A 23,291-nucleotide genomic window follows, 5' to 3' on the forward strand; every position below is an offset into this window, starting at 1 on the left:
TCACTGTGTCTGATTGACATCTAGTGGCCGGATTGATCAACTGCAACCAATAGAAACTCGTGTTATAGGAAGGAGAGTGATGTCACGTTTGGAAACCTGACGTAAGCATGTGGAGAAAAATGAATAAATACAAATAAATAAAGATAAATAAAGAAAAAAAAAGAAAGAAAGAAAGAAAGAAAAATGAATAAAGAAAAATAAATGTAAAAAAAATGTGGAGTTTTTTTTTCTATCTCCTGCACTAACAAACCATTTAACCTCAAATGTCCAACGTTTTCTTTTGCAATTTCCAGTTGTGTAACATGTGGAATGAGTTTTAGGTTTATAAATTAACACAAAAAAAGAAGAAGCTGTGATGCTTTTAATATAATGTGTTGGACTATCTGCTATTTAAAAAAAAAATGTGTCTACAAATAGCGATTAAAACTTAGAGTTTTAATGTGTTTAAACAAAATTGTAATCTATGGTTTTTATTTAAATATTACGTTTTTAAACATTTCTATCTTTCAAAAATATTTAAACAATATGGATAAAGGTGGGTTAGCTGCAGTTCATCGAGGATCCGCTTGAGGCTGGCTCCGGAAGTACCGGAAGTCACATACACATGAATGGGAAAAAGACGATTTTTGCAGCATTAATAAACATGTTTACAGCCTGGTACAAAAGACGAGTGTAGTATGAATAGCTCATTTCTCTATGTCCTCTCACTGTGAGGGGGGTGAATTTTTTTCTAATTCGGCAATTTCAAAGATATTGAGATTACTAGTCTTCCAATGAGAGGCACAGCTGCCTGCACGAACACTGCAGCTGTTGGCTAGGAGGCTCAAAGCCCCGCCTCTTTACGTCACACTGGCTCGACAGAAGCAATATGGCTGCTGCTGCCGATTGGCTTCAAAACAGCGTTCAGAAACAGATGGGTGACGTCACGGATACTACGTCCATATTTTATACAGTCTATGAAAAAAATGGACAGTGTTGCTCCGCCTCTTCCAGTTGTACGGTTCTGAAGCCAAAAAATCCCGCTCCTGGGCGCCACCATTGTGCAGCCAGAGCCTGCAAAGCCACTGTAACGAGCTCCGCCCTACAGCGTAGCGTCACAAGACGCTGTGTGTCCTTTGAAGTTTCCCTCTACGGTGGCTGTGAATCAAAGGAAACCCGGAAGTAAAACCCTGTTTTTTAAACTCTAATAACTAACGCAAAAGAAACTTTTCAGAAAAAAGAGGCTTTGAACACAAAACAGTCAAATAATAACTACATATCACAACAGCATACAGATGTGAGAAACATTCGTACGACGTGTATTTATTTTTATTTTAAGTTTGACTGCTCCCCCATTCAAATGAATGGGGGAGACGGATTTTTTGACCTATACTGCAGCCAGCCACCAGGGGGCAGACACATTGCTGAAAGCTTCACTTCCAGCCAAGTGAGACACACCCCTGGTCCGGCCCACTTCAGATTAACTTGCCCTGTATGTGGCCCCTGAACTGAAATTTTCAGGGCACTTTATCATATTATTTTAGCCTGTACATATTAGTCATGCCTATTTGTTGTTCTTTTGTATTTATAGCTAATGTTATTGTTATTATATATATTTTTTATTTTTTTATTTGTAGGTCTTATTCTTATGCCTTGTACAAAGAGAGCACAGTTTACCAAGTCAAATTCCTTGTGTGTTCAAGCATACCTGGCCATTAAAGCTGATTCTGATTCTGATTCTGAAATGAGTTTGACGCCCCTGTTCAAGAGCAACCGGCTTCCGGTATGTATCAAGAAAGGAACGACGCGACTCCGTCATAGGTCATACGTCATACGTGATACGTCATGTGAGGTCGTCTTCTTCCCCCTCCCGGATCATTCTAGGCTCCATTTTGTTTGATTTTGGAGTTTGCGGTCACTGTTGTCAGCCTGCAAGGACTCACCCCCTCCACGAGAACGACTTAAGGTGTGTACTTTGTGATTAAGAAACCTTCACTGCTCTTACATTGTGTGTAGTAACGTTACTCGTCGTGTATTAACACCGTTAGCTGTAATTATCTCCCAACCGGCCTCGGAAAGGAGAAGCTAGCTTATCAAAGAATGTAGCATACGGCGCGTGAATCCGACCGTTGAAGGGCCTTTATTCAACCTCCTCGTCAGCTCAGTGGGAGGTGTTAGCTTCTGCTTTTATCATAACTGTGTCCATTGTCTCTGGTTGTAGGTAAACTGCGTTACGAACAGCACCAACATGAGTGGATGTCGTATTTTCATCGGCCGTCTGAGCCCGTGCGCCAGAGAGAAGGATGTGGAGAGGTTCTTCAAGGGGTACGGACGCATCCGAGACATCGACCTGAAGAGGGGCTTCGGCTTTGTGGTGAGTCACGTACAAAAGCATGATCAAAATGCAGACAATGTAACTCAACTCTTCAACTAGACACATTACTATTTATACTTAACATTGTAGGGATATGACTGCACTCATTCGTCATGGTGCACAATAGAAATCACGGTCTTCAATGTGAGGCCTACATCTGAGCCATGCTGTTCAACCAGGCTGACACGCCTACACAGGACGAGCTGCTCTCACAGTGTCTGTGTACTCTATTGAAATGTAATGCTGTTTGACCTGAGATCACTAACACACTACCCAGGTCTGTTACATACCAGATATTTTTGGGTACATGTGAAAGAACTAAGGGTTGCACCGAAATGAAAATTCTTGGCCGAAACCGAAAATGAGGAACAGAAACCCCGAAATAAAGTGTTGTGTCAATTATTAGCAGGGAGACTTGGGACAGTTGTAACATTTCACTCCTTGGATTTGAGATTAAGCCATGCATTTTCTGTTTGTGTTGCACAGACATGTTCTAGACCATTTATTAGCAGACACTTGAAGCTAGTTTGTACAGCAGTTTGAACACACTGTCCCCGGTCTCCCCTACCATTGCATTTATGTCTCTGACTGTGTACTAACCTCACTAAAATCAAGGATCTCATTGAACGTATCGGACAATGAGGGTTCATGCCCCTCATCTGGTTCAGGGAGACGAGTCCTTGTTTCTGCGCTCTGTTCTCCTGCACTGTGCGCTTCTGACGCCAAGCGGACCGTTCTGCGTATCCATCACGGCCTGGATCGTTTCTCGTGCGCGTAGCTTTATTCCCACATCCAAGTAGGGCTGGGTATCACCAGGTCCCTCCAGGGTTCCCACGTGTCCTGGAAAACCTGGAAAACAGTTGACTAGTTTTCCAGTACTGGAAAACACCTGGAAAATGGGAGAAAAAGTAAAATGTCCTGGAAAATTATTCCAACATGAATGTGTGCAACCTGACAAGGTTAAAAAAACACATCCCCATTCAACATTTGTGGCCATTTTTGTCATTCAGTTCTATTTGGGTCAATTTATGCACTGATCCTCTGATCATTATTATTTATTTATTTCAGTAAGGCAGCTTCCAGATTCCTTTGCTGGCTCTTTTGTTTTTTAATAGCTAAATTATATTTTTTGAGAAAAGAGAAAGCTGAGATGAGAGTTGGCCATCATTGTTACTTGGTTGCACTAATAAAGTGAAGTGCTGTACATCTGTGGTTGCATTGTTCTATAATTAATTTGCCATACTTTTTAAGCATGTAAGAGATGATTTCATGGATAGCCAATGTAGACTTCCACTGAGAGGAACATATTAGACTATTTTGGAACTAAATTAGGAATTCAATTTAGACTGTCATACCAGCTTGATCACTGAAAATGTCCTGGAAAATTATCTCTGGAAAAGAGTGGGAACCTTGTCCCTCGTGATACGATATTATCACGATATTTTACCCTCAATAACGATACTATCACGATACAGCGATTCTGCGATAATCAATATATTGCAAGAAATATCATCCACGATACATTACGGTATCTGTGTCACTGAAGAAATTCAGAATTTATTGACTGCACTGAATCCATTTCACAGGAATTACAAAACATTGTCAATCAATTTCACATGAACGATAGCTAAGTAAAACAAAGTATCTGTCAAAGGCCCTCAATAGGCGCCCGGCCAGCCCGCCGGCCGCCTATTTGAGGCCCCCAAACTGTTATTCCTTAACTATATGTTTTGGTCGGGCCAGCATGCGTATACCGTGACTTGTCTCCATGCCAACGATACACAGACAGCATGTCACTGGGTCACTTAGAGTTCACCACTGCGACTGCACTTTTTAACTTTCACTTTTTTTTTTGGAGCAGTTCGCAAAGTGACACTTTGCCAGCTTACAAAAACGTTAGCATTAGCGTCCTGAACCGTCCTCTCCTCCACGGTAAGCTCTGCGAACTCTTTATCAAGTGTGGTTCCATTGTCAGTACAGTAAAAGCCAAAGTGGGCCCAGACTTTAGATTTGAAATTCGACGGTGCATCTTTTTAGGTGTTTTTCTCTGCTGCTAATCCTCCGCCTTGCACCATTTTCTTTTTCTTTCCTTTCGAAGAGTACTCTACCGCAGCACCCACTCTTATTCATGCTAAGCACAATCATGTGAGAGAATTTGTTTAGAACGGCTGTATATTTATTGTTTATTTATTGATATTTGGCGCCAGTGTATCGATAACGTATGACAAGACAAAATATTGCGATATATCATAGCATCGATATTTTGGCACACCCCTACATCCAAGTGATGATCTTTATAACGCGGATCAAGTACAGTCGTGATGAAGTGCAGAGGATCTGAATAGATCTCAGTGAAACGTGTGCTGACAGACTCTAAGAGAGGGCTTTTCATTGTTTTCACTCCGTGGTCCGTCTGGAATAGCGGATGCAGACATGTTGGCCCTTATTCAGACAGGCGTGTACTGGCTGGTTTTTGCTTGCGTCATCACAACATTCTGTTTCGGCAAGTTATCTTCCCGAAGTCCACTGGAGATTTAAACATGACGGGGTTATGTGTTGTTCTTCATTAACGCTGTCGCACAGGAAGTGACTATTCTTTCGGCCAATCAACGGACTAAAATGTTTCTAGCTCCACCTTCTGGGGTCAGATCGGTATGTCTGGCACCCCAACAGAAGGGTACCAAAAAGTGGGAAGGTACGGCTCGGTAATTTGGGGACCTGTCCCGGTTTTAGTCAATGGAAACGCCACAAAATGCATGCCGTACCGAGACAAACCGAACTGATCCACTTGGTGGAAATGGGGCATAACGCACTACCATGGTCTGTCACATACCATCCCTTTTTGGGTACATGTGAAAGAACAGTGGTGTTTGCATTTAATGTCTGCCTCCAAGATTGGGTAAAACACACATGTTGAATGATGTTGATGTAAATGTTGTTTGTTCTCTTTGTTGCAGGAGTTTGACGACCCCAGGGATGCTGAAGATGCTGTTTATGAGCTTGATGGAAAAGAGTTGTGCAATGAAAGGTCAGTACTCATACTGAACCCAGTTTTATAAATCAATCTTTATTTGTACAGCGAAAGAGAATAGATGGGTCAACAAAGATTTAAAACATTCAGCAGTGGGGACCGATCGTAATTGGAGTGGCAAGCCATTCCAGAGCTTGGGGGCCGCTGCTGCAAAGGCTCGGTCGCCCCAGGTTTTAAGCCGACTTTTAGGCACACCCAGGAGCAGCTGGTTTGTTGACCTCAGTGCTTGACTGGGTTGTGGACATATAGGATAGTGGCCAAGTAAATGGTGCCAATCAATTTAGGGCCTTGTATGTTAAAAGTGCAATTTCAAAATCAATCCTGTGACAGACTGCGAGCCAGTTGAGAACACGCAGCACAGGTGTGATGTGCTCCCTCTTTTTCCTGCCAGTCAGGAGGTGAGCAGCAGCGTTTTGAGCAAGCTGCAGGCGTTGAAAACAAACAAACATCTGAACTGAAAACTGAAAACAGAAGACCCAACATCAAGACAGGATAAGATCTAGTCCCATCTCACAGACAGGATTCAGTCTGATCTCATCTTAATCCACCATGAGCAGAGCACTTTGCAGCATTTAGCAAGTTACAGCGGCAAGGACAAACTTCCTTTAACAGGCAGAAACCTCGAGCAGGACCAGACTCATGTTAGACACATCTGCTGAGACTGAGTCGGGGTTGGAAAGTAGGATAGAGGGAGATGAAGAGAGAGAGTGATGATGGTGATGAGCTGGATAACAGTAGTAGTAGTAGCTGTTGCCACTTTAATCCAGCACGTTTTTTTTTCTTTTGCTCACCCTCGTCTGTAATTACAGGGTGACCATTGAGCATGCCCGCGTGCGTCTGCGTGGCGGCCGCGGCAGAGGAGGTAGCGGTGGAGGAGGACGCTTCTCTGATCGCTATAGCAGAGGATCCCAGAACAGTCGGAAGTAAGGAAACTAAATCACACACAGTTTAACTTGTCTTATGATGGATCAGTTAAAACGCAACAGATAACTGCTACCATAGTTTTCATCATGAATTAGCCCGCAGTTGACCTCTTTTAATGTTCGACCTTCTTCTTGTTTCAGCCGTAACCCTCCACCCATGCGCACGGAGAATCGCCTGATTGTTGAAAACTTGTCCTCTCGCGTCAGCTGGCAGGTGAGTGTCGCTCCATGTTTTTTGATCGCACAGACAGAAAGTCTCCTAAAGCAACAAATGTTATCCTCCAAGAGTCTGTCACCAACAGCATACACATACAGTTTTTTTGATTCCATGTTGAAAAATGTACAAACTGCAACATCAAATCTGCTAAAAATGTTTACACAGTCCAAGTCATTTTAAATGATGAGGCCCACATTTAGTTTGTGAGAAGCACAGTGCTTTTTTAAAATCTGCATCTTATGCAGTTACAACATGACTCAAAGAGCAGTGACAGCAAAACACTTAATTTGTTCATATTTTCAAATTTTAACCAATTCTTCACCCCTTTATTTGCCAGCCTGACTGTTGTGTCATGTGGAAGAGCTCGCTTATGGTGGAGTTAACCCCTTCTGGGTCCTTCTGTCTGGGTTGAGCCTGTGCTGTCAGCCAGTCTGTCCTACACCTAGTTGATGCCTGCTGGTCTTGTGAGCGCTCGCTCCACACTAGAGGCGCTGGCGGCCCCTACGCTCGCTCGCAACGCCCCCTGTTGAAGGCAGGGGGGCGCCAGGTGTGTGGCTGAGAGCGAGAGAGAGGAAACAGAGAGTTGGCAGAGAGAAAGGAGAGGAAAGAGCGAGAGTCGATGGTGATGGCGTATTGATCGATGGTTCGTTAATTTGAGGGGCTTCGATCGATCGATATCCCCCCTCCCTTCCCCCTTCTGGTGTTCCCGCACATCGTGAGAGAGAGAGAGTGTGAATGCCTCCCAGGTACCCGTGGATATAATCTGCTGTTATGGTGGGCCCGTCCCAAAGGGTTTCGCTCTCAGGTAGTAGTTTCCTCTCTTCCACCCTGTTCACTCTCTTTACTGAGGCAGGGTGCCGAGACAGGGGCGGTCCCGGCGCCGAGCCCTGTGCTCTCCTTGCCGGGGAGGTTGCCATGGGGCTCTCAGTGCCAAACGCTGCCCAGGAGGCGCCACTGCAGTTCAGTTCATGCAGCTGGTGTCATGTCTCTGTAGTTGTAATGAGCCGTGGGTCCAAGAATCTCAGAGCTGTCTAAAACACTCAGCCTCTTATAGCACAGTCTCTAAAACATGTTTCATTTTGTAAATTGAGACAAATGTATTTATGTCTGTATTTCTTGTATAACTCTAAATGTTGAATAAACAGCTGATGAAACAGTAACATAGGTTCTTGGACTCACCCTCCTTATCTGCAGTAGCCTTTGTAGACCTCTCAGACAATCTAACCATCTCTCTTTTTGGGTAAATCAGTCCTGTTAATGTCTCAGCTTGTGTTATGTCTTGAATCTCTCCGTGAGTTAACTGGTGTTTACGTATGTAGGACCTGAAAGATTTCATGAGACAAGCTGGAGAGGTGACATTTGCGGATGCACATCGCCCCAAACTCAACGAAGGGTGAGGCTTCCATCTTTATCAGTGAAATGAATATCCCAGTGTAAGATGTGTATCATTGGAGGAAAATCACATTTTAAGTTAAGGTGTAACTTCAATCGTCTCCTGTTGTTTTCTTTCCAGGGTTGTTGAGTTTGCTGCTTACAGTGATCTGAAAAACGCTCTTGAGAAACTGTCTGGAAAGGAAATCAATGGCAGGAAAATTAAGCTCATTGAAGCAGCAAAGAAGAGGTGAGTACTCTGCCGGAGCCTCCACTCAGTCCAAAGAGAGAAATCGATACTTATTACAGGAGTCAGCTGATGATTAATAACAGCTGCAAACAGATGATGGCTCACGTTTCACTTATTTACAAGTATCAAGATGATTCCATCCTGTACCATAATATCAGCTCTCAATAGCCATAACTGTATATCTCGTCAAATATGTCATTCAGTATTTGCCATGGCACATACAGCATTGTGTGAGTGAGTGTAGTGATTTTTGTTTACTGTGTTTAAAAGGCACTTTTCAGAGGATCACGCTACCGTTCATTTAACACCTTAGAGCAGGCATGTCCAAAGTACAGCTACTCGCGGCCCAAGGTCCATTTATTTATGGCCCCAAGCTTCCATCTTAAATTGTGTTATCAGGGTTCCCACGTGTCCTTGAAAACCTGGAAAACAGTTGACCAGTTTTCCAGTACTGGAATATGAGAGAAAAAGTAAAATGTCCTGGAAAATCACGTATTGTCCTTGAAAATTATTCCAACATGACTGTGTGACCTGACACGATTAAAAAAAACAAAACATCCCCATTCATTGAAAGCTGAGTGCACGCTGTTCTGGAAAAGACAGCTACACAGACCGGTCTGGCTGCGTGACTTTTTTCACATCTGTTCTCCCTCACTTGGTCATAATCATGCATTCACAGAAAACAGAGGTATGTTGTTTATGTTTTATGGTAAATTAACCTTGAAAGGAGTCAAAGAGTCCTATATTTAAGTTAAAGAGACCAGCGGAGTCGGGCAGTGAGCTTTGGGGTCTGTGCCTCACAACTTTCCCTGCAGGCTGAGAGCTAAATTACTGTACTGTACTCCTGATAGTGAAAACAAATGGAACAAAGCTGCACAGAAACTGCATGTTGTAGACATCACTGATCACAATAGATATCACCACGCAGGAACACAGTTTAAACTTTTTTATATCTCTGAGAGTTCAAAACTTCCCTGGAAATGTCCTGGAAAATGATATCTGGAAAACAGTGGGAACCCTGGTTATTTATAGCACAGAAATTCATCAAATTCTGAATCATCTGTACATTTACAGTTTCTTTCAAGCGCACAAACAAAACTAAATTCAATCCAGAAACGTCTCAAAAAGCTTCATATGGACTACTTTTATAAAGCCAAAACACTGTGAATTCTGCAAGACGGCAATAAAAAAGAAACAAAAGAACTGTTAAAGTTGACAGGTTTTCAAATTAATGTTTTTATCATGATTTGAAAATTTTCTTGATGAACACTAAAAGTTCAGAAGACACAAAAGACGACACAAGACAAGATCAAAATTATGAAATCGTACAGAAAAGGCTAAATTTGATGCACCAAAATTGTTCAGAATGCAGGAAAATAATTATTTTATTATAAAATGTTGTCTGCTGGTCAGAAAAGTCTTAAAAACCACAGGAAAAAGAAGTGTGATGAAATCCAGATCGTGATCCTGCCATAGGAAAATAATGAAACAATATTTTTCTCACATTGCCCGACCCTAATGAAAAACATTTTCCTCCAGGAGAAGATAAAGTTTGCTAATGTTTACATGGCTTGTGGAGAACTGAGGACTACCTAGTTACTGATTTATTGAGAAAATAATTAAAACAATTGTTATTAAATAGAGATTTCATATATAACTTTTATGATTCCTAAGTCTCAGTAGGAGCTACTGGCCCTGAGGTATTCTGACAACATCAAATGTGGCCCTCTTTGAAAAAAGGTTTGGACACCCCTGCCTTAGAGTCACTGTGCAGACATGGGAAGCTATTTTTACATCACATCAGTCTGATTGTTAGAGAGAGTTGACTGATTATTCATCCTGTGCTGAGACTGAGTGCAGGTTCATGTCAAAGCCGTGTTAACACTTCAATAAAGTAGAGAAACAAACAAACACGAGTAAAATGTATCACCTGTCTCAAAAGATAGCATACTTTTTTGTTTTCTTAATTTTCTGAGATGTTCTGTCCTCATCCTTATGACTTTTATTCTTCTTTTCCACTCCCCAGGTCGAGGAGCCGTTCCCGGTCTGAGAGCTCCTCCCGCTCGCGGTCCCGATCCCGTGGTCGCTCTCCGTCTCGTTCCCCCCGGCGCTCCCGCAGCCCAGCCAAGGCCAGCAATCGCTCCCGTTCTCGCAGCCGTTCCCCCGCCTGTGGTGCCTCCTCCCCGTCCAGCAAATCAAAGGAGCCGGCCAAAAGGTCCTCCAAGACGAGCAAGTCCGCCACCCCGCCCTCCCCTCTGCCCGCTCAGAGAGCCTCCGTCTCTCGTTCACGCTCCCGCTCTCGCTCACGTTCTCGCTCTCGTTCCCCCTCCACTGACAGCCAACGCTAGACGCTGTGGTTTAATGTTGACAGGAATTAAGTCTGGAACAACTTCAAGAAATGTAATCAGCTCCAAACAGTTCACACTGCAGCTCCAATGACCCCCTTCTGAACGCAGTTTTCCTCTAGTTATCATGTTTTTCCTCTGGGTTGCTGTCATTTATGTATTTCAAATTTTAAAACACTGCCACAGCCTGAAAGATTCTGTGGTGTTGAATTTTTTTACTTCATTTTAGGGCATTTCAGATTTAATAACATAAAAACAGACTGTCTTTAATCTCCAATTTGGTAATCATGTTTGGACCCGTTTGTGATTTTACACTCTGACTCCTCCCCCTCTGGGTTCACTCATCATTTGGTCCAGTTTAGCTGCACCTTGGTTGCTTCTCACCACATCACCAAAGCGCCCGGGTAAACCAGTCCCACCGTTACTGGGTTTGTCACGCGAGTCATCTCTATACTTTGAAAACTTCAGTGAGGAATCTGTGTTGTTAAATATGCACTAGGATGCTTTTGATAAGCTATATGACCACTCTCTTCACTTCCTTTGATGATACTTTTGCTTGTTTTTGCCAGTCGAATGACTTCTCTTTTTATCAATTCTCCTGTTTTGATCTTATCAGCAACTTTTCTCAAGACCTTTAACCTCTTTTCCTGTAATTTTGACCTACTGTACCCTACCACATCTGGTGTTTGTCATATCTATACCTTGAGATGCTTGCATGTGCTTTACTTTGAACAAAAATTAGTCTCTTAATCCTCTTTGAAAAGATCTTATTAATGCTTCAAATTCAAACACAAGCCACCGTTATATAACTGGCATTGGCAGCTTCAGTATAAAGGGCACTGTACCATAATGCACATTCTTACTGCGGTTGAACAGCTATACAGTCAATAAACTGTACATTTCATGAATCTTACATTTTCTTGCAGTTGGCTGTTGAAGTTTTATTTTGAAAGGGGCTGTAAAAAAACTCCATTTGGAATAAAGTCAACACTTTATAGAATGCGGTTTATTCTAGCGTTGTAATGTTCTTTTATTTTGTTTAAAGGTTTTGTGTACAGCATTGCAGACTTTTGTTTTACTTGAGTGTATAATGTAATTCCAAGTGTACCTGTTGGTGCTGTTACTGATGTTACTGTGGTTTAAATGAACGCATAGGCAAGACTTTTGGACATTTTTGTACATAAGGATTTTATTTTCAGTGAAAAAAACATCAGACGTTTGTATGGTGTAGGAAGACAATGGAAGTAAACAATAAAAACTGATTTCAACTAAATCATGACTGTTGGCTTCCATCATTTCTTTCCTATCAAACATTTTTTTTTATTTCAAGTAGTGCAGGAGCCTCATCACCGCGGCTCTGTCTTTGGTCAGCAACAGTTCAAACTGGAAACACAAGAGCTTTGTTCATCACACAGGTCCACTGGGGGACTTTTCTTCTGTCTGCGTCTCCTGGTATGTCTCTGTAAGTCAGACAAGTTGGTTTATAGAGAATAATATGAAACAGCTTTCAGTTAATAAAAGATAATGTTTCATTAAATGTAAGAGGCATACATTTACAGTACATTGTGTGACACATTAACACTTTTAGTTTAAGAGCTTTGAAGCTTTATGTTATGTGTTTTTTTTTCAACAATAAAATGGTGAAGACTCAGAGTCACAATAACAGTTACTTGTTCAAAATCTTTGGGCAACATCAGAAATTGAAGATAGTTTTACTTTTGGGATGATTTGCCTTGAATGTACTCATTTTGCACCCCTACAGAGTTGATTAGAATCTAATATACTTGGTTTTAAAAGTCTTAGTTTTGCTTCTCTTTGAATTTGTTTAAAGTTGTTTTAGATCTCTGATGACTTTGAGTTGGGTTTTTTTAAAGTTCAACTTTTAATTTTTAAGTGCAGCGCTTTGATCTTTACAACTCTGCTTTGAAATAGTTAGACTTTTTTAGACTTTAGACTTTATTGTCCCCTGGGGGAAATTCTTTTCCACAGCATCTTTCTGCATTTCCACAGACATAGACAATCACAACAACATACACTGTAGGCTCAACAAACTGTCCACCAAGACATCAGCACTCAGACAGAGTTGTGTAATTCAGCGAGGCCTTTTGTTCAGGCTCACTATAACAGCAGGGATCAGGCTCTTGCCGAGGCGAGCCCTTCTGCACCTCAGTGCTCTGTACCTGCGTCCTGAGGGGAGTGGGATGAGGTGGGTGTTTAGTGGATGTGTGATGTCCTGTTTTATTGAGGTTGCGATGCGTATGATGGCCCTGTGGTTTAAGTCTGTGAGGTTTGGTGTGGGGAGACCAATTATTTTAGAAGCTAGAAGGTTGTGCGTGTGAGTTTGGCCTTGTTTTTAACAGACAACAGTTTTCGAAATTATTTTGCATCTCTGAAATTGTTTCACGTCTCTTCGAAGTTATTTCATATCTCTTTGGAATTATTTCATGTCTCCTGCTTTTCAGCTCTTTGATGTTTTACATCTCTTTGATGTTTTACATCTCGTTAAAGTTGTTTTACATCTTGTTAAAGTTGTTTTACATCTTGTTAAAGTTGTTATACATCTTTAACATCTGGTAAAGTGGTTCCACGTCTCTTTGAAGTTGCTTCATGTCTCTTTGAAGTTGCTTCATGTCTCTTTGAAGTTGTTCCACGTCTCTTTGAAGTTGTTTTACATCTTGTAAAAGTCGTTTTCTATCACATTAAAGTTGTCTTACATCGCCTTAAAGTTGTTTACAACTCAAGTTGTTCTTTTATGTTTTTTCTTAAATCGCTTTTAAAAACATTACCTATTGCTTAGGATTGTATTTGTTCCTTCTCTGAAGTTGATTTGAATCTCTTTCAAGTTGTTTGTCATATTTCCATTGTTTAGTTTATGAGCCTTAAAATTAGATTTTGTTCTTTTTAATTCTTCTTAATGTCAAAATTTTCATTCTTGTCAGGTTTTCAGAAATGTAAAGATCCCTGTCACAAATATTCAGAATCCCTGATTAAAATGTCTGTTTTGTATAATTAAACGTAATAATTTCACATTGAGTTAGAACGACTTTATCCTTCCACTTAAGCCATGAAACTACATAACATAGCTGTCATGGTGGTTGGCATGTAAACATGTTACTTGTTACTCTACCATTCATCAACTTTTCATTTCATGTCTGTGCAACTGTAACTTCTTTTACAACACCTCCATGTTTGTCTGCTTATAAGAAATAACCCTGTATACTCTTGCATATATTGTAAATATCTGTGTCTTCTGTGTATCTACCTGGTACAAGTCTTACCTTTCTTGTTGCGTGTAAAGAATTCATGAGTCCTGAACACTACAACAAGCACGCTCGCCTCTATCATCTGCAGGCATCCGTAGATGATGGGGAACAGAAACAGAGGGCCGATCAGCTCCATGGGGAAGGCCAACTTCAGGATGGTGGTGCACAGCTGAACGTTCTGACAGCCTGTTTCCATCGCCACTGTCCTCCGCTCCCTACAGAGTGTGAAAGATCCAATCACAAGTCCTGATCTAGGCCAAGGAATATGACTTGGGGTTCAAATCAAACATAGTAACTGTGTGTCTGACTTACTTGTGTGTGAGTTTGAAGATTGAGGAGATGATGTAACCAAAGGAGTATCCTATGAGGGGCATGAGAGAGCCAACAGCCATGAGGCGAGGAGCTAGTACATGCAGGACAGAGCCTCCAACCCCAACACTGACCAGAATGCAGACAGCCAAGACAGCCAACATCAATATTATGATTCCTCCCTGGAGACAGCAAGACAGGAACAGAAATTAGGAACATTTCTCTTTTTATTTGGTTTCTTTATTATCATTTCAGAATAGATCTAGTGATATTTGATATTTGTTCTATTCCTTAGACCATCCTCCTTCTCTGCAGTAATCTCCAATCAAAAAAAAGAGTCAGCATTATGCATGCATTTACCCTAGTGATGGTCTTAGAGTACTGCGGTCTGTAGTAGTTGAGGAGGATGCCGATGCCACAGGGGATGAGGATCATGGCCAGAGATTTCATGATGTCCAAGTAAGGCACAAAGTCCTGCAGGTTAGCGAAGCCCTGACTGTAGAGGAGGAGCAGCAGAGGCATCATGCCCAGAGCCAGCAGGGTGGAGCAGGAAGTCATCACGATGCTGAGGGGAGAGAATCAAGAGATGAGTGCATCGTCTGCATGGACTGTGAGTATCTTTACGTTATTTCAATCAGTGCTGCCAAAGGAGTGGTGATAAAACGCTGGTCCAAATTCATCCTGACTGCAAAGATTAGTGGTACTATTGGGAGGATGATACATTATTTTGGTGACCCATGACCTTTTGTTCGGCCTACCATTTGGTTAAATTAGGTTAGAGATGAGGAAGCTGCAGTGGCCCTGAACGGCAATTCAGAAAACACTGATTTTCCACTCTGTTTTCTGATTTGCCATTGTGATTTGCACTTCAAGGCCACCCTAGGAATCTACCTTTAGAGATAAAAGACAGGTGTCCTACATAACAAAGGTGTTTTTTATTAATGTTTTGATTATTAGATTATTATTCATTTAAGGTCTGGCAGCCTGCAACCAAATACAAACACCTTTAAAAACCACAGACTTGCTGTAACCATACTGGCTCTACCACAAGCTAATGATAACGCTAATATGTTCCTTTCTTAGATTTTCTTACTCTCTTTTCTTTGAAGTATATTGTATTACTGAGATTTTAGAGGAATAAGTTGCATTGTTTTTGCATGGATTGAAAACTTGAAATAAACTGTTAAAATAAACAAATGAGGAATCTAGAAAACAATGGTATTAATTAGAAAATGATGTAGAATAGAATAGAATATATCTTTTTTGTGATTGTACATTGTACAACGAAATTGAGGTGCAACCCCTTTCAGTGCAAAACATGCATAAAAGAACAGTACTAAAAGAAAAAGAAAAATCCTAAAAACAATGGACAAACATAAATAAATAAAAACCCGAGACACAACCAGCATTCAACAGGCAGGCATTCAGTGAATAGGAAGATTGCACAGTCCCATTTTATATTGCATTACTACATTAAGTGCACTTATTGCTCTGGGATAAAAACAGTTTTTCAGCCTTTTTGTCCTTTTCTTTTATGTCCTGTTTCTCCTACCCGAGGGCAGAAGTTTTAACAGGTTATGACCGGGTGTGTTTGATCCCTGAGGGTGTTTCTCACTTTCTTGAGGCACCATGTGCTATAAAGTTCACCCAGGGATGGGAGAGGGAAGCCGATGATAATGGCATTACTTGATGCATTTAGAAGTGTATTTGAGGTGTTAATTATTGCGGTTGCTTGTCATGTTGTGAGAAAAGCATAGCAAGAACATAAATCTCACACTAAAGCTGGAGTGAAAGCAAAGCCCCTTATAGTGCTCACATTTGAGCATCTACGCCTTCTAAACTCATAAAGGCAGAGGCTCCTAGCACCAGATTCAGTACTGGATGAGACTTATTGATGTCTGTTTGTTTCCACTTCTGTCACCATTAGGCCAACATTTCTAAATCACAGAGGCAGAAGTTTTCTGGGCTCTTTTTTTTTTTTATGTTTAGGGTATTAAAAAGTTTTGTTGCAAAGCATATAGGGGTCATACTTTGACATTGTATCCCCATTTTCCTTCAAACTTCAAAGCATGTTTAGTCTGTGTGGTGTTATGATCAATTCGACCCCCAGAGGGCGCTGTTTATGCATCCAACATGCAGATTTGAGATGTTCTAAAGATGTTTGCAGACTGTTACAAGATGTATTGCTTTTCAACACAGCGGTTAATAAACAACATGGAACAGTCACCTTTACACTGTATCTTATGCTGTGAATAAGCATCAAGTCATTTGAATGTGTGTGTGTGTTTACATTAAAGTGTTTTTGTAAGGACAGTTTCGTGTAAGAATCAGGTTTCCCAAGTTTCACAAAGTACATTTTGCTTTGGTATGTTGAAAACATTTAGTAAAAGTCTGTAGGAAATGTTAATTAAACAATAGTATTTGTAAGATGAGTGGTGCAACTGGGGAAGTAAAAACAATCTCATATACTGTCAGTAACAGATGCTGCTCAATAAAAATCATTGTGTTTATTGAGTGTATGTGGTACTGAAATTAGCCATTTACATGATTGAATCAGGGTTGTTTTTATCATTAGTGCTTTGATTAAAGCTAACAATGTATTCTGAAAGACTGCAAGCCAGATCAATTCTTCAGCAATCAGATCGTACACGTTTAACATAACGTGACAAGAGTCCCAGCTGATGGGGGACGCTGTGTTTAATGGGGTGAAAGGCTGAGCAGTAAAAAGTGAAGTCTTTTATGGTAGCTTTATGAGCGGTCTGGTGAAATCCTTCAGGTTGTTAAACATCGTAAAGATGGGAAACGCGTGGCTGCATATCGAGAACAAGACTTTTTCTGATTGGCAAACATCATCAACTGCAGCTACATGAAAAAAAAAGCACAGGCACTGGGTTGAAGGTTATGAGTGTGCCACTTAGGGCGTGTTCACAACAATCCCATGTTTTCCAGTTTTACAGAATAGATCATGTAATCTCTAAAGTTTCTAACTGGGACCAGTATGCGCATTAAATTGTAGATCATTTGACAACAATCTGTCTTTGAAGTGGGAACTCAATCCTGAAACATTCAGATCAGCAAGAATCATTAGCTGTGTTCACACATGACTCTATAACCAATAATTTATAAATATATGTTGTAAGATATGCTTACTTTTTACCTCTTTAATTTCAATTTTAATTGCTAATAACTTTTTAATAATTGAAATTCATAGGTTCTTGTTTGTTTTATATTTTTTGTACTGTCTACTTTGTTCCTGTGACACTTGAATTTCCCCGTTGTGGGACGAGTAAAGGACTCTCTTATCTTATCTTATGCACAAAATTCTGCACGTTTGAACGCCACATTTTTTATGCCGACTTCACTGAGAATTTTTCCCACCAGCCCAAATGTGACACTACAAAAAAGCGGAGCTAGCTGATGTGTGCGAGCAGGTAAACGTCAGGAAAATTCACAATGAGGAAGTGTGCATGTGCATGAGTGTTGATGTTTATATAATGAGACCAGTGTGATCTTTGTGCACACATCTAAACTGCCTCACACTCCTTCCTGCTTGCCAGTGTGTTCTATTCCACACTTTCTTTGATACTGTGATTACATCTAATCACACGTAGTATTGATATGAAGACAAAAAACTGTCACCATAGTATCAGATTCTAATACACCCGCCATCTTGGATGGTTGGTAAACATGCCACATCGTACTTTAAACGTCATGTCCCGTCTCCTGAGACTCTAATCGGATAGGGAAAATATCCTGCTTTGAGAGACATGTGAGAATAACAGCTATGGTATGTCAGTAGTAGGCTGTCCTGAGTATTAAAGACATTTTCAGGGGTGCATGTGTGAAAAGAACAACGTTACCCATTGTTATGTTGAATACTTTTGGCGTAATGACCACCATTGACATCTTAATTGACTCTTAACCCTAGAACACTAACATTGGGCGATTGTGGTTATGTGATTTTCATTGTGTTGCTGCTGTCTGAATTGCATGGGTCCCTGGGTAGCTTCAGGCTGCTCTCTGATGTCACCCAAGGTAGGCCTGTTTCCCTTCTACCATCCCTGTTTTTTTCAGCAGGCACATGTTCGGGTGATTTTCACCTGACGTTGGTGATTGAGAGTAAATTCTTTGTTTATCCATCCAACAGTTATCAGTGATGCAGGGAGACTGTCAAATCACTAATAAGGCTCACATGCCCCAGGAATGGGTGGCCCAAAGAACAAGTTCCAAGCTCCATTATTAAAAAAAAAAATCTTAATTTTCATTATTGATTCCCTAATTTTAACTAGTTTTGGAGCATTTTTATAGGGTCCCACTATGATACTTTGTGTTTTATGGGGTGCTTTTTTACTGGGAAATACAAGAGGAGTACTTCAATTTGCAATGTATTGTTGTACTATGATATATTTTGATGTGAATAAATCAGATATATTATAGTGGGTTAAATATACCTGACGTTAGTGATGGTGTTACTAGCTGTTGCGTTAGTGTTCTAAGGTTAAGTGTGTAAATCCAAGAACAATTGTGATGTGAATGTTTAAACTTTTGGGAAATACAAATGAGCTCACAAAGTAACTCCTGAATTCAGATTTGTAGGTGAATATAATATGTAAGACGGTGTGTGTGTGTGTGTACCTGAGGTTCATGTCCCCCTTCAGAGCGAGGGCCAGGATGTTGGAGAGGGTTCCTCCAGGACAGCAGCCACAGATCAGGACAACCACAGCCGGGATTTCAGCCAGCTGGAATGCCTGCGGCATGCAACATTAATCTTTCAGAGCTCTGCCACTGTCTGTCACAGATAGTAATGTTTAACAGATCTGATGTTGATTTGGGAAAGAAGGTGAAATGTGATGAAAAAGCAATGCAAGAGCTTTGGTGTTGGGTATATGAGAGAACCAGACAAACTGATCTTCAAGTCTACTTTGTACATTCTTGATTCATGTGTTGTGTGGGTTTTGGGTTTTTTATCTGTAATTTCTTATTTCTAATTTCAAGTTTAGATTTTTTTTTTTTCAAGTTGTCCACTAATCCCTTAGTGTATTCGTCCAAAATCACGTTACCATTTCAAATGTCTTGTCTTATTCAACAAGCATTCAAAAACCACAAGATATTCCCTATGCAATGACATGAATCTGATAAAAAGATGTAATGGATTATCAGAGATTTTCCAGAATCATATCAATCCAAACCCAGTTCTTGCAATGTTTGGGGTTGGGACAGATGCTATGGAGCGCTCTTTATCAAACAACCAGAAGAATGTGATATGCTTTGTGACGCTGTTAGCAAGAAGAGTAATTCTGCTGAACTGGAAACAAAAAAAACCTCCAATTTATCTAGCTCTAATGAATGATGTAATGAAGCATTTGCAGTTAGAGAAAATAAAATTCACCCTGAGAGGAAAAATAAACATGTTTTACTCAAAATGGCAGCCGTTTATGGACCACTATAACAAAAACAACCCAATGAAAAATTAATAACTTAGCAAAATCTAGGGCACTTGACATCCTCCAAGTTGTATTGTAGTATTATTTCTATTTAAATCTTTTTTTATGTTATTGTTTTGGTATTTTATGTTACTTGTGTTTTGTATGTCCTTTGGTTTTCATTTATACAATTTTTTTTTGTATGCTAGTTTGAGGCATTGGATAAAGATGTCTCAGACTTTTGTAATTTGTATGTGAAAAAAGAGAAAACCCAATAAAGAGATTTAAAAAAAAAAAAAAGATGTAATGGAAAATCAACAAAATTTGATATTTCTTCTTAATAAATAACATCATAATTTATCAGGTTTTGAAATACAAAATAAGAGGGTACCTTGGGAGATGTGATGCTCCTGTGAATGCGAACTTATCACAGCATCAGTTTGGTCAGCTACCTTCGAGATGTCGAAATCTCTTACCCTGTTCACTTTTTCTTTCTATGCTTCAAAACTATATTAAATTTAAAGCTCCTGTAAGTAATTTTTAATGAAACAGACTGAAATGAACAGATATATGCCTTTTTATGACCTACAAAAGCGAACAAGACTATTAGCAAAAACACTGGTGGTTCCAATCTCATAATTTTGAATGGCTGCAGATGAAGCAGTTTATAGTGGAGTGAAGGAAACCCCTTTTTTTTCTTCCTTTTTTTACAGCTAATATTCATGCTTAATGACTGTTAAATAAGAGCAGGATGACAAACTTTGTCAGAAAACTCAAATTACACATGTACAGTACGAGACCAGCAAAACTGAAAGAGGTATCACTTTGTCCACAGGGGGCGCCAAAATCAACCCAAATAAAAAGTTCCTCATAGGAGCTTTAAAATTAACAAGCTTGAAAGTTGTCAAAACATTTTCCATTATTTGACTCATTGTTTTAGCATCGTTGCTGTCAAATTTTCCTCTTAAAAACTTAATTAAACCGCATAAATCCACTTTGTCTGGTTAATAATTTAGTCAGGATCTCATTTTGTTATATATACATTTGTGAATCAGTATAGTATCATTCTTAAGTGTTGATAGCATTTGAGAAATATAATCAGGCACACTCTGAGAGTTTGTCCTCACTTGCTCCCTGCAAACTTTGTATCTCTTGGTGAAAAAATTAACCTTGAGTGCGTCATTAAAATGTTAATTTAACACAAGGTTAACTTGACTCTGTAGCAGTTTAACCTGATGATTGTTATGGTGTGAAAGTAGAAAATTACCAGACAGCACAATGCAATAAAAGGTGCCACACCAACGCTTGATACTCTTAATCCAGTGATATATGGTTTATAGTAAATGTGTGATAGTCATACTGTTAATATCAGAATTGAACATTATACCAACCTTAGCAAGGCTAAATGCTGTCAGAGGCATGACACCATACTGGGCCATCACTGCTATCGCCACCCCTTTAGGTTTCAGTATGTGACTCTGAAAAGAAGAACATGATATTTAAGCACAGAAAGCTTACTGTAACTGTTTTCATTAACCCTCCTATTATCCTTGGGGTCAATTGGACCGCATTCAATGTTTAACGCCTCTAAATTAATGATTAACGGGGTTTTTTTTACTTCATATTTCATGAATTTTCCTAATTTAATGGGGACAACTAGGAAAACTTTAAATTAAAATGTTGATATGTTCCAATTTCCTGTAAAAACAAAATGATGCATCGGTGTTCCTTGGGGTCAATTTGACCCCTGGATGTTTTAGCTGTTTATAACAAGAAATATCAACATTTTACACACGTGTTTTGGATGATATTGAGGTCTCTATAACCAAGGACACTTCTGCATGTGACTGCAGGAGCTGGGACCGCCAACCTTTAGATTGAGATATAATAATTCCAGCCACCATGTCTCTAAAGACGTTCAATGATGCATCCTGTGTCATACGTTTGATAACATAGAAACAAGGCAGGGCCGACGAGAGCATGCCAAACTTGCAGCAGTTTGATGTTCTGTCTTACAAATAAAGTCCTTCTAAAGGCTTTAAATTGTTTTTATGCTTGAAATATATTTTGTTGACTATTTAGGTAGTTAACAAAGAAACATGAAGTACCTGACACATACACATAGGTAACAATCAGTTTCTGTAGGTTTCAATTGTTGGGGTCAAATTGACCCAAAGGATAAAAGATGTTAGTACATTTGAGGGTAACAGGAGGGTTAATTGGGACACAGATCATGTATTTCAAACATACAAATCACCTGAAGTCACCTTGATCTTTGTCACCTCCATGGTGCATCCCATTGAAACCATAGTGATGGTCAAGACGATTATCAAAAGCAGGTTGATGGTTTTGTTGATCACAGGTGGTATAACGGGAACATAGCTGCTGTTAAAGAGAGTCATGTTGGTTGTGTAGTCCTCATATTGCATCAAATCCCAGGGGTCTGCAGTGGGTTCTTCCATGATGGAGCCGCACACACTGAACTGTGATCTAAAAACAAGCAGAGAAAAACACAAAGACACAAAGTCAGACAGAGAGAGAGATTTAACAACAAACCGCTTTCCAAATGCAATAGATGGCACCTAAATTGCTTTGGTTATTCAATCAAATATTTTGAGCATGACAAGAGTTAAGCACCCTGAATATTGAAGATCTATCTGCTTGTTATTTCTCTCCGACAGCAGAACACGTTTTTAAAATGTCTTCTACAATGACAGGCTGAGTGTAGATAGAGGTTTACCCGGTGCTTGATGAACAGAGGAGGTCTACAGTCAGCTCCTTGTAGGTATTTGATAGAAGGCTATACACTTTCAGGAAAATTGTCCATTTGGAGGCTCTTGCCGTTACATAATACTGTGCACTATAGGGTGGCCTCACAATAGAGAAAATAAAATACCAGCTAAAACACTCCTCAAATGGAGAAAACACAGTACAGTGCCCTCAAGAGTTTCCCTTCATGACAGGGATTATGATATTATATCCTCTTTGTGTCCTTCCAGTAGAGAAATATGGTGCAATACCCATCAAGGTGCACTTTAGCTTAAAGAAACATGCACATTTCTAGTTCCCTCCTGTTGGAGAAAACATCCTGCAGTGCTCTGAAAGGTGGCTTTTAGTGGAGAAAAAGCATTACTCATGGCATTTCAATTAACATGTCTATGAAGGAAAACAAGGTCACACCCTATCTGGATCCCTTTCCTGTTTAGAAAATGTAATTAGTAATCCCCTTAAAAGTGTCCTTCAAGTGGAGAAAACATGATAGAAGTAATACCCCATGGAGAGCAATAACATTCCCGTTCTTGCACTCCAGTAGAGAAAATTATGTCCACCAGGGTGCACTTCAGGTAGAGGAAACATATTGGTGTCTCTCTCTTTGTCCCAGCTATTAGAGAAAACAAGTTACAGTGGCCTGAAGAGTAGCCTTTAGTGGAGAAAATAGAGAGTTTTCCTTCTCTTTGCCCTTCAAGTAAAATAACAACATAATTTGGGGCCTTTCATTTTACATGTCTGGTAGAAAAACATAATCCCACTCTATCTGGATATCCTTTTCTCTGGAGAAAATGGTATGGACTATCCCATCAAAGTGCTCTTCCAGTGGAGAAAACATGATAGAAGTATTCCCTAAGGGTCCCCTTCATGCAGGTGAAAGCATTCTATCTCTTTGAACTTCCAGTGGAGAAAACATGGTTCAGTAACTTTGGGGATGCATGTTTAGTGGAGAAAACATGGTTCAGCAACTTTCAGGATGCATGTTGAGTGGAAAAAACATTCAAGTGTGCCCTTTTGAGTACACTGAACCTCATACA

At 40.1% G+C, this 23,291-nt stretch overlaps 2 protein-coding genes across 2 annotated transcripts; one reads left to right on the top strand and one right to left on the bottom strand.

The window, feature by feature from the left end:
- Window positions 1-1,795: 1,795 nt before the first annotated feature.
- Window positions 1,796-11,763, top strand: srsf5b (serine and arginine rich splicing factor 5b). Its single transcript, XM_034699307.1, has 8 exons — window positions 1,796-1,945; window positions 2,201-2,353; window positions 5,311-5,381; window positions 6,194-6,307; window positions 6,449-6,521; window positions 7,844-7,917; window positions 8,038-8,145; window positions 10,172-11,763. The coding sequence occupies exons 2-8, from the start codon at window positions 2,228-2,230 to the stop codon at window positions 10,491-10,493; spliced, it is 888 nt and encodes a 295-aa protein (XP_034555198.1). The 5' UTR covers window positions 1,796-1,945; window positions 2,201-2,227; the 3' UTR covers window positions 10,494-11,763.
- On the bottom strand, window positions 11,482-21,969 carry slc10a1 (solute carrier family 10 member 1). Its single transcript, XM_034699306.1, has 7 exons — window positions 21,753-21,969; window positions 20,877-20,963; window positions 18,698-18,810; window positions 14,423-14,627; window positions 14,066-14,244; window positions 13,769-13,968; window positions 11,482-11,950 (listed from the first exon to the last, which is right to left on the bottom strand). Exons 1-7 carry the CDS (start codon window positions 21,945-21,947, stop codon window positions 11,898-11,900), a joined length of 1,032 nt encoding a protein of 343 aa, XP_034555197.1. The 5' UTR covers window positions 21,948-21,969; the 3' UTR covers window positions 11,482-11,897.
- Window positions 21,970-23,291: the final 1,322 nt, after the last annotated feature.

Source organism: Notolabrus celidotus, chromosome 13 (assembly GCF_009762535.1).
Source record: "Notolabrus celidotus isolate fNotCel1 chromosome 13, fNotCel1.pri, whole genome shotgun sequence".
Lineage (NCBI taxonomy): Eukaryota > Metazoa > Chordata > Actinopteri > Labriformes > Labridae > Notolabrus > Notolabrus celidotus.

Bases quoted from the DNA above. Each gene is read 5' to 3' on its own strand.
- srsf5b (XM_034699307.1), top strand. From the start codon at position 2,228: ATGAGTGGATGTCGTATTTTCATCGGCCGTCTGAGCCCGTGCGCCAGA. The intron at 7,918-8,037 runs GTGAGGCTTCCA...TTTTCTTTCCAG, and splicing joins CGCCCCAAACTCAACGAAGG to GGTTGTTGAGTTTGCTGCTT. The intron at 8,146-10,171 runs GTGAGTACTCTG...TCCACTCCCCAG, and splicing joins ATTGAAGCAGCAAAGAAGAG to GTCGAGGAGCCGTTCCCGGT.
- slc10a1 (XM_034699306.1), bottom strand. From the start codon at position 21,947: ATGGAAGAACCCACTGCAGACCCCTGGGATTTGATGCAATATGAGGAC. The intron at 18,811-20,876 runs GTTGGTATAATG...TGCATGCCGCAG, and splicing joins CAGCATTTAGCCTTGCTAAG to GCATTCCAGCTGGCTGAAAT. The intron at 14,628-18,697 runs GTACACACACAC...CTCTCCCCTCAG, and splicing joins AAGGGGGACATGAACCTCAG to CATCGTGATGACTTCCTGCT.